This window comes from Chinchilla lanigera, unplaced genomic scaffold (assembly GCF_000276665.1).
Source record: "Chinchilla lanigera isolate Chin_1 unplaced genomic scaffold, ChiLan1.0 scaffold00105, whole genome shotgun sequence".
Taxonomy (NCBI): domain Eukaryota; kingdom Metazoa; phylum Chordata; class Mammalia; order Rodentia; family Chinchillidae; genus Chinchilla; species Chinchilla lanigera.
This window is the reverse complement of record NW_004955506.1, coordinates 498,442-509,314: the sequence shown is the minus strand read 5'-3', so window position 1 is coordinate 509,314 and position 10,873 is coordinate 498,442. Positions and strand designations below refer to the sequence as shown.

At 48.4% G+C, this 10,873-nt stretch overlaps 1 protein-coding gene across 1 annotated transcript in view; it reads right to left on the bottom strand.

Moving 5' to 3' along the window:
- Positions 1-276: 276 nt before the first annotated feature.
- Positions 277-10,873, bottom strand: part of Rab40b (RAB40B, member RAS oncogene family) — a 28,803-nt gene continuing 18,206 nt past the window's right edge. The window contains exons 2-6 of the mRNA XM_005407186.2: positions 5,774-5,834; positions 2,602-2,662; positions 1,938-2,015; positions 957-1,179; positions 277-642 (exon numbers count right to left, since the gene is read on the bottom strand). Of these exons, the coding sequence (XP_005407243.1) occupies positions 371-642; positions 957-1,179; positions 1,938-2,015; positions 2,602-2,662; positions 5,774-5,834 (695 nt within the window). The 3' untranslated portion in view covers positions 277-370. The remainder of the gene's footprint in view (positions 643-956; positions 1,180-1,937; positions 2,016-2,601; positions 2,663-5,773; positions 5,835-10,873) is intronic.

Genomic DNA, 10,873 nt, shown 5'->3' with positions numbered 1-10,873 from the left:
TTGCTTCTCAAACTCCCTTGAATGTGTACTCCCCACACACCTTGTCCACCTCGTAAAAACAGTTATTTGAAGGAAAAAGTTGCACGGCAGTCGTGACAAAAGTAACATTCAAAATTTCATGTTATCAAGTGCTGAGCAGAGTACTGATTTTCCCTTTATAAACACAAGTCAAGAACAAGAGCTTCATGCACATCATGTAGAAACGTCAGTTACACCAAGCAAGCGTCTGTGCTGCCCACTGGCCATACTCAACCCAGGCAGCAGCTTGACCGCGAGTTGGGAAGCTGTGTCCTGAGTCTGCCCTGGCTCTGTCCCAGAGGAAGTGTGCAAAGCTTCTCCGGAAAGGCACTCTGTCTCTCTGATGATCTCCCTAAGAGACTTTGCAGCTGTTTCTGGCGCAGTTTCCTGGCGGGCTCTGTGGGGCACGGGCAGTCTTGGCCTTGCGCAAGCTGGTCCTCTTGTGTGGGGTGCTGGCCGTGAGGGAGTAGGAGCGGCCGTGCATCATCCTGGCATTCAGGCCATTGGCCATTGAGAAGGACTTGAGATGGCTCCGCAGGGCCAGGGGCAGTGGCAGCTTGTCCACCAGGTGTACAGGTGTGCAGGACACCACAGCGCGGCAGCACAGGTCCTGCAAGCTCAGCACTTGGGAAGGAAGAGAAGACCACATGAGCTTCTGCTGTCCCTGCCCACGCAGGACTTGCCACAAGGGGCACCTGCAGTGGGCCTCCTTCCTTCCCAGGACTCAAACTCTCAACCCACACACCTCTACTTCTGCCCAAGGCCAGGTGCAGAGACCCTTCTTCTGAGCTTTTTCCCTGAGTCATAATAATTGTTCCTCTTGAATCAAACACATTTATTTTTTAAGAGTACACACACAAGCCATGAGCTGGCTCCCAGAGGCTGCAGCGCAGCTTCCGCCCTGTGGCTGGAACTCCTATCTCTGAGCCACCACCTACCCTTGCTGGGCCGCCAGAGCCGGTCCATGCCATGTCGCAGCAGCACAATTCTGGCCAGCTCTGTGAAGGACTCTGTGACATTGAAGTTGCACAGGGGGCTGACCTCAAAGAAGGTCACACCCAGGCGCTCAGCATAGGCACGGGCCTGCTCGGTTGGCACCTGCCGCTTGAATGCCAAGTGCAGGCGGTTCCCCACCAGGATCCGGGGCACACCAGGTGCGTGCTGTTGGGAGTCAGAGGATGGGTTACCTTTGTGAGGCTTTGTTGTCATGTATGGAGTTGAATGGCACACCCCCCAGATTCATATCCACCCCAAACCTCAGGAAGAGGGCCTTATTCATAAGGAAGATCTTTGCAGATGTAATTAGTAAGGTGAAGCTACACTGAACTGACCATAGGGCAGGGGTACTCTAATGCCTGGTGTCCCTGTAAGGACAGGACAAAGCAAAGACAAGGCAGAGGAGGTTTGGAGTGATGTATTCACAAGCCAAGGGATGTTCAGGACTGCTACAGCCTGCAGAAATTGGGACAGGATCTTTCTTTCCAACTCTAGGAGGGAATATGGCCCTGCTGGCACCTAGAATTTGGATTTCTGCCCTCTTAAAACAGTGAGACACCTAGCTTGTGGTTATTTGTCATGGCAGCCACAGAACCCTAATGCAGTAGACTTCATACTGATGGCTCACAGGCCTCCACACAGCTCTTCTGCTTGTCAGTCCACTAGCCACTGCAGCAAGCCAAGCAGGCCACTACTGGTTCTGGACCCAGAGCTGCCTGGGGCCTCTGTGTGCCCTGTTTGGAGCAGAATACTGGTCTTGAGCACTCTCTGGGCTTGCACTAGTTGGACCCAGCTTTCAGGTGCTGCATCCTCTCCACGCTGAAGCCCTGACCTCTGCCCCGCCCACAGCCCACAGCCAGGTCCCTGGCCCAACGTCCTTCCAAGTCCGCAGGGAGCCAGGCCACCATGTCACTGTACTGTACCTCATCAATCTCCTTAATCCATCGATTGATGCCATCAAAGGACCAGCGATTTGCAATGTCGTAGACCAGGATCACACCCTGGGGGAGAGGACACAGGCTCAACACACAGGACATATAGGCAGGCATGTGGCCATAATCACCATGGGAGTGACATGCTGGTTGTGGAGTCACAGACACAACTGACTACTGCACTTATTCTAACACAAAATGTATAACATTGATTTATCTACCCAGCGTAGGAGTTGAATCATCATTCTCAATAACATTTCATACGTTCATTGATAATCTTTTAAATGTCAAGGTGAGTTGGGGACTAGAACTCATGTCTAAGGATATGGAATGTGGAGAACTTCAGGTCCACAAGGAGTGAGCCCCCACATGGGTGGATGAACACCCCAGCACATTACACACAAGCACTTCTTGTGCAGACATGCTCATATATGCACTCACGCACGTGCGTGCACACACACACACACACACACACACACACGCATTGCTGACACTGAGGCGTGCCACCAAACATTCTTTTAGACTTCACCAATTTACACATAAGCCTATGTTCCTCAGCCTCCAGTTACCCATCAGAGAGGACAGTCGGCCTGGTACTGGCACATGTCATCACTCACATGCAGTTTTATCCCCAGGCTCAGGGATGCTGTGTTACCTGTGCGCCCCTCGAATAGGAGCGGAATATGGTACAGAATCTTCCTTGCCCCGATGTGTCCCTGGAAAAGATGGAGACTGTTAAAAGAAATCAGTGCCCCTTCCTGACAGCCAGGTCACAAATCTGGGAGCCATGACAAGTGCCTTTCCCAGTGGTTGTTGGTGGCTGATATGTGGCCAGCCCAAGATCCCAGCAAACTGTCTACTTCTCTCGGAGATACCTGGATGTTGGGATGCCCTGCTGGGCTCATTCCCTTTCTTTCTTCTTTTGAGACAGGGTCTCGCTACATAGTTCAGGCTGGTCTTAAACTCGTTATGTAGTCCAGGTCGACCTCAAACTTGCAGCAATCCTCCTGCCTCAGCCTCCCAAGTGCTGGGATTATAGACATGTGCTACCATGCCTGGCTTCGTTCTCTTTTCAAATTGTTATTTTAAAGTCAGACTAAAAAAAATGGTGATGGGTTTTAACATGATTCTCATTTTTTTTTTTGGTAGTGGGAATTGAACTCATGACCTCAGGCTTGCCAGGCCAAGTGCTTATGCCGCTGAGCTACATCCCCAGCCCTTAACGTGATTCTCAGACATATAAATATATCTAAAGTAGGTTTTTGAAATTTGGTTTAACTGGAGATAACATTGTGGAGTAAGAAATGTGAGTGTACGCTGAGGAGGAAATAGGCCAAGATTGGGCATAACCCCTGGCTTCCAGTTACATTATGAGCAGTTCACATCACATCCACCCTCAGAGTTAACCCTGAGATGATCAATATAAGGCCTTGTCCAGGCATCAGCCCTGCAGGGGACACACACACAGCTGGCTGCTGGTGCTCAGCAAGCCCAGGGCATGCTCCAGTAAAGTGCAGGGAGGAGAAAGACATTCCTGCACAGGGTCACTGTGGGGCCTCTGAGACAGGACCACAGGGGGAGGGACGCTCCTAATACAGTGATGCTATCATCCCTGTAAACAGAACCAATCGGAAGGTACTCTTTGAAGTCCTTCATTGTGCTTGTGGGCACAGCCAATCAAAAGACACTATTCCTAATGCTCATTTACATGCTATAGGAAGCCAAAGGAGTTTCTTGATAGGTTGCTTTCTACACCAAGTGAATGATAGGACAACTTTCCCAATGCCTTGTTTATATAAAAGATCTGAGATATAAAAGATTATAGATATAAAAGATTATATATAAAAATTATTTTAAAAGATTTTATAGAAAAGATTTTAGATATAACAGATCTGTTCCTCTTTATCCTCAGGCTGCTGTAAACCTTTTTACCTGCCTGTACTTACTCTGCAGAGTGTACTTCTTTTCTGCCTTCAATAAATGTACACTTCTGCTGCCTTTTCTGAGTGTCTTATATAATTATTGTTTGGGAAGCCAAGAATCTGGAAAGAAGTCCCATCAGACTCTCTGTCTGATAACCTCTGCTGCAGTGGGCACTGTCTCCTGGAGTGTTCTCTAAAGGCAGTGTCAGACTACATCTACGTATGCAGTTAATGCTCACATCAGCAATGATTATCAGGGGTGATAGGTCCCCCGCGCCTGTGGGCTGGCCATGCACACAAGGTGTCTCCACAGTGAGCAGCTGGAGAAGCACTGTTTTGTAGTCTTTGTTCTATGTCACCTGTGATTGGGGACCCCCCTAACGTCTTGGAGGAGGGCCTGGTGTCCAACTGGGGCCACAATGCCCATTACTCAAGACATGGGAATGAAGACCTCATTTTCCTGAGAAGTAGATCAATCAATAATCCAAGGACCAGCCTCAGCAGAACCTGGGAACTTGGCTTCGCCCATGTGGAAATCTACAAACAAAGGGATGACAGGATAAAAGCAGTGGATGTGCTAGTCTTGAGTAGAGGCCAGAGAGGGCACTAGGACATATCCCTGTGACCCCTCCAGCCCCGCTGTGAGTGACGGCACCAAGCAGAGTCCCAGCCCCTCCACAGGTGCTAGATGAGGGTGGGTGGGCAAGCAGAGGCCAGGTCTTAGGCTGGGGTGGGGGTGGAGGACACACGGGAGTGTGGCTGTGCACAGGGTCAACATGGACATGGCCTGCAGCTGGCACCGTACAGGAGTGGCCTTAAGGTCCTGCAAGGGCTGAGGGGATTCTGAGCATGATGGAGGTCCCTGAGGACCCTGGCAGGAGGGGACAGTGAGGACTGAAGACAAGAGGAGGGCACAGATGGCCAGGGTACCTGTACCAGGTCTGCCCAAGGTCCCATGGGAGGGGCAAGAGAAAGAAAAGAGTCTAAAACGATTCTGAGGTCCATTTGGGCAGCTGTGGAACAAGAAGGCATTTCTTAACCCAGACCAGAAACAGGCAGGACAGACTTGAGCTTCTCTGTGAGTTGAGTGGACGTTCAGGCCTCCTGGGGTGCTATAGATACACTCCCTATGGCCAGTGTGGGCTGGGAGTGTGGCTCTTAGATAGTGCCTACCCCACCAGGCTGGGGGTCTAGGGGAGCAGTAGGACAGCTCACAGTGACTTTGGGCTGGTGAGTTACACTCAGAGCTGGGGACACTGTAGAGGAACCCTTTGGCTGGCTCTGGGGACACTGTAGAGGGACCCTTTGGCTGGCCCTGGGGCCCCAGCAACTGAAGGTATGTGTGACCTGGGAGTGTGCTGGTGTGGTCTAGTGGAGAAAGGAGTGTGCAGGCCCAGTGGTTCTGCCCCAGGAAGCCCAGGACCGGCAGTAGCAGGACATACCTACCCCTACTCCCAGGGCTGAAGGAGGGGTGACCAGAGCTGTAGAGCCAAGGCCTCCTCACGGATCAAGAGGAGATCTTGTCTGGCACTCAAGGTGAGGAGTGCCCCAGCATCTCACTCTCCCACCTTGTCCACCTTCCCAGGGCCTGCAAGGGTCCCAGACCCAAGAGTGATATAGACTGCGGGTGCTGGAGTCTGGCTGCCTCAGCCAGGATATACCAGTCTCCTCCAGCACCAGGGTAGCAGGAGGCAGACACCCCACGTGCACACCTCTGGGGCTCACTTTACCCTGGACTAGGGTTAGGGTTAGGAGTTAGGGGTAATGTTAGGGTTAGAGACTTAGGGTTAGGCCTAGAGGGGTAATGGGTTAGTGTTAGGGTTACGGTTAGAAGGATAGGGTGAAGAATGGGGTTTAGGGTTAGACAATTAGGGTTAGCACCTTGGGGGAGGCGCCCTGACTCACCATAACTGCAGCTTCACCCGTCGCCCGTCGAGGAGGATGGTGGTTGTCTTGTGGTCGATCCCTGGGAAAGGGGTGGGCTCTACTTAGGCATGGGGCTGGCTGTGAGGGACTTCCCACAGTTACCCTCTGTAATAGGATGCTGCATTCAAGGCTCTCTCACATTTGTGGGAGGACTTCTCGAGGTTCACAAGGCAGTGGAACAAAACTTTGTGCACCCTTCCAGTGGAGAGCCCCCACCTCCAACTGTTCTCTCTGTTCTCCATGTAGACCCAGGCATCCCTGGCCATCACCAGCCAGCACTCAGGCCTCCCCACAGCATGGGCACACTCCCCATGGGGCAACACAGACCCTCTCCCCCTATGAACTGTGCTAGGTCAACACAGACACCCTGTTTGACCTGGTCACTGGCAGGTTTACTGCTGGGCTTTGGTCAGCTGGGTCTTATAGCTCCAATCAAGCCACTGTTCTTTCCTACCACTGCTGTCTACACTGCCCTAGAAGATTTGGCTCAGCCATTTCCAAGGGAACAGGGCTAAAACAGCACAGACAGCTTCCCGAGGGCTGCAGTAGGAAGAAGCAGAGACACAGGGACATCAAACCAGGCAGGAAGTGAAACCTTGGCTCTGTGCCACTCCTGAGTGCCCCCCGCTTTCTCTCCATCCCTGTCTCTCCCTCTGCCTCTGTGTCTCTTGCCCTTCGCCTCTTTCCTGGCCTGGGAGCACTTTCAGCACCCTACGCTGACCTTGACACCATGGTGGATCACAGCTACACTGTCCTTCTCTACCTCTCCTCACATCAAATGGTACTGGTGTGGCTTGCAGAGGGACAGACGAGCACACAGGAGAAAAGCTTCTCACAGAAGTGGAAACTCTCTTTTGTGCCCTGTTTTCTCTATGATTCTGGTCAAAAACCAAACTGGAGAAGAACCAAATAAATTTCCCCATAAGGTCAATATTGAACCAACCCACTGAATTTGATTCAGTTCTTGTCCAACTTGGTTGGGGACCAGAATTGTGGAGAGAACTGAGTTTGTGAACTGAGGTGCCACTGTATAATGAAGGTAGAGATCAGACGTGGTCTGTCCATCCATACCCAGGTAGATTTTCACCCTCAGGCTGGAGAACACATTCTCCTGTCCTTCTAGAGCCCAACCCCTGTCTGAGCTGGACTGGCTCCTCTGCCCTATACATGTCCTCCTGTGCAGTCATACACTTGTAGGATGACTTTTTGGTCAACAAGGGCCTGTGGATATAATGTTGAGTCTGTGAGATTCCATTGCCCAGTGACAACATCATAGCTATCTTTGTGTGAGCTGACCCTATCACAGCCACATAATGATGAAATCTGCTAATGACACAGTTCTCAAAAGATGTCCCCATCATGAAGTGCCACCAAACAGTACAACAAACAAACGTTATACAAGAAATAGTGATGGGTGATCTAAGTACCCTGTAAGTTTTGAAACTGTTTCGTTTCCATTTTCATCAAAATCATGGCATGGAGGAACCTGTTCCATCTCATTCTCTGAGATTCAACACGGAATAGGGCAAGCCATGGCCCATCCCTCCCTCATGTTCCTCTCCTAAACATGATCTTCTAAAATCATTTACTTTTCTATGTATCTCCAAATTTGTAAACAGCATCTTATATTCCTGATTCCTGACTTTTCAGTATTGGGCATGAATTGACTTCCCTCTATGGAGGTGAAAGTGTAATAATATTTTCAACTGACATAACCTCATAACCACACCATTCTCTCTCTCTCTCTCTCTCTCTCTCTCTCTCTCTCTCTCTCACACACACACACACACACACATACACAGAGTAGCTATTTTGTGATTTTAGCTAATTAAGTTTTACATTATTATGAATAGGTAAATATTTCCATAACTGCACAATACACTATGTTATCCTTTTTTACTTCATGTATAACATGTGTGTGTGTGTGTGTGTGTGTGTTTTACTGGGGATTGCACCCAGGGCCTTCACACTGAGCTACAGCCTCAGCCCTTTTTATTTTTATTTTTTTAACTATTAAGGCAGGGTCTCATTAAGTCACCCATGCTGAGCTTGATCCTCCTGCCTCAGCCTCCCACAGTGCTGAGATTCGAGGTGTACACCACCATACCTTACAGCTACAACCTTTTGTTTTAACTAGAGTTAACAATTACCTCCTTGTTTATTTGCTTCGTTTCCTCTCATTCACCACTAAGTTTTCCCATTTATCCCTAGATTACCCAAATCTCTCAGAATCATCTAGCTCTGCCATCTAGACTGGAGCATGGTTGCCTTGGGAGTCCACAGTCCCCTCTCTTGTTCTCCTTTCATTTCCTGAGAAGGGATGCATGGAAGATAGTTTGTGAGACTTTGCATGTCTGAAAGTCTTTAGTTTGTTCTTACTGTTCATTGGGTTTAAGTGGGGGACCCAAATGTAGTAGGAAATATTTTCTGGGAAATGTGTGGCCTTGTCTCAGAGCTCCGATGTTGTCAGAGCTCCACCTGGTTCTCGACCCTTTGAATGCAATCTGTCTTCCTCTCAGCTACCATAGGGTCTTCTGTCTGTGTGTGGCACTTGAAAATTTCCTGGCTCCTGGTGTGCAACATGGGTGGCTTCCTTTGCTGTGCTAACTTCTCACGGACCCTTCTGATCTGGAAACAAATCTTTCCATTTTAGGAAACTTTCTTGAATTACCTGTTTTCTCCATCTAGGATTTTTGGTTTTGATTTTATTTGTTTGTTTTTTTTGAGACAGGGTCTTGCTATGTAGTTCAGCCTGGCCTCAAACTCACTTGTGCCTAAGCCTTTCGAGTGCTGGGATAATAGGTGTGAGCCACCACACCCAGCTCCATCTGGGATTTTGTTAATAAAATGTTAAGTCTGAGTCTGTCCCTGAGTTTTCTTCTCTTGTTTTGGTGCTCCCCTCTATCTTTATCTCTCTCTGTCTCTCTGTCTCTCCCACTCTTCCCTGGGAAATCATCTCAATTCTATTTTTATTTCTTCTTTGAGATTTTCACCTCTGCCATAATGTTTTCAGTTTCCAAGACCTTTCCTGTTCCCCAACTGATCCTTCATGAATTTCTTTTCTTTCTTTTTTTTTTTTTTTTTTTGTCTTTCTATACAGATAGCGTCTCACTATACAGTTCAGGCTGGCCTTGAACTCACTTTGTAACCCAGACACCCCACCATCTGTGAAGGGTACCCCAGCCCTTGGTGGTGTCCTGCTCATATTACTGTGAGGAGTTGTGTCTCATTTTCTGGTGGGTTCTCTGCTGTGGGATGTCCCCATGAATCTGAGATCTTAGGCTTGGCAGGCTTCTAAATTTAAAAAAAAAAAAGGTTCTGTTCAGTGTTTCCCCTGTCTAGGAAGTGCTGTGAATCTCTGACTACGGAGGAATGACTTATGACTTGTGTTTGTTGTTGTTGTTGTTGGTTTTTTTTGGTACTGGGAATCAAACTCAGGACCTTGCACTTGCCAGGTAGGCGCTTATGCCACTGAGCTACATCCCTGGCCCTGTGCCTTGTGTTTGAACACCTATGGAGTGCTTTTTGGACATCTGCATTGGCATTTCTGGCACCTATGCTCTCTGGTATCGCTTTTACCTTTCTGGAACCCATTTTCTTAAAATTATGGAAAAAAATTAATGTTCAGCCATCTCTGAGTTGATAACTGATTTCAAATCTTTTTTTTTTTTTTTTTTCCGGTACCGGGAACCGAACTCATGACCTTGCGCTTGCCAGGCAGGCGCTTTTGCCGCTGAGCTAAATCCCCAGCCCCCTGATTTCAAATCTTTATCTGCTCCAGGCCCCTGGTTATCAGACCTTCTCCATAACTCAATACTTCCCGGTTTATTACAACATTTCCCATAGAAATCACCAAAACCAGGGGCTGGGGATTTAGCTCAGTGGCACAGCGCCTGCCTGGCAAGCACAAGGTCATGAGTTCGATTCCCGGTACCAGAAAACAAACAAACAAACAAACAAAAAAAGAAATCATCAAAACCAGCTAGGTATCAAGATAGCAGAGTGGTAAACAGCAGAGAAAAAGACTCTAAGAGTGTTGCTGTCCAGATACTGGAATAGAGCAATGTGAGGAAGACAAGAAGAAGGGAAGTGGGTCCCCTGAACCCAGGCAGAATCTGAAGTGAATTGAAGCCCACAGAGAGAATGAAGAGAGAAATGTCAATGAAGAAGGAGGAGGTAGCTGGTGGTGCCCTTTCCTCAAGAAAGGATTCACTGTATGAAAGGACTGATTCAAACCTGCAGACACACAGTGACTGCTGGTGACCCCAGAGGCCTTCATGGAGAGAAGCAGCAGTAGAGGAGAACAGCGGACATGAAAGACTGCACTAGCTGTCAGTGAGTGCTGAGGGCTCAGTCATCCCATGGGAGACAGTGACTAGCCGAGAGCCATCTTGGAGAGGGGCTGCATGAGCTCAGAACTCAGAGCAGCTGCTAGCTCCATCTAGCAGCTCCCAGCTGGGCTCAAGCCTGCAGAAGGTGTGCTGATGGCTGGAGGCCAAATGAGTCTGGTCTTGGCCAGAAGGTGCAGGCTTGTTGATCTTATCCACTATCCAGCCGAAAGGCTCCTGCTGGCTTGCTCAGATAAATCAAAATGGATGAGGACTCTATCTCCACATGTTGTCTACCAGTGACAGCAAAGACAAACATGAGTGTGGATATTTTTCCCCTGTCTCTCATGTTCGTTTTTTGTTGTGGTAGTGGTGGTTTTGTTTTTCATTTTTTTTCTCCTTCACTGTTTGATCTTGTTTTTATATGAGTGTTAATGTGGTTTCTAGCCACTTTGTGATTGTTGTTCTGTTCTTTTTATCTTTTTCTTCTCTCTTTCCCTCCAGTACTCTGTACCAGTTTCCCAAAGGTAGTGTCCTCCAGCCTTACTTCTAGTCTCTTCCTCTTCTTCTACCTCTCTATTTTCTCCCTAACTGCTTTTAAATTTTAATCCCTGAAGGCAAAATTGACATATTAAGAACTATATACTGCACATAATTTTCTGGTGTGTTTTAGATTTTATTATATAACCACAAATCTAGTTCATACGGTTAAAGGTGGCAAATTAATGCTTACCTTAGTTTGTCATTTTTT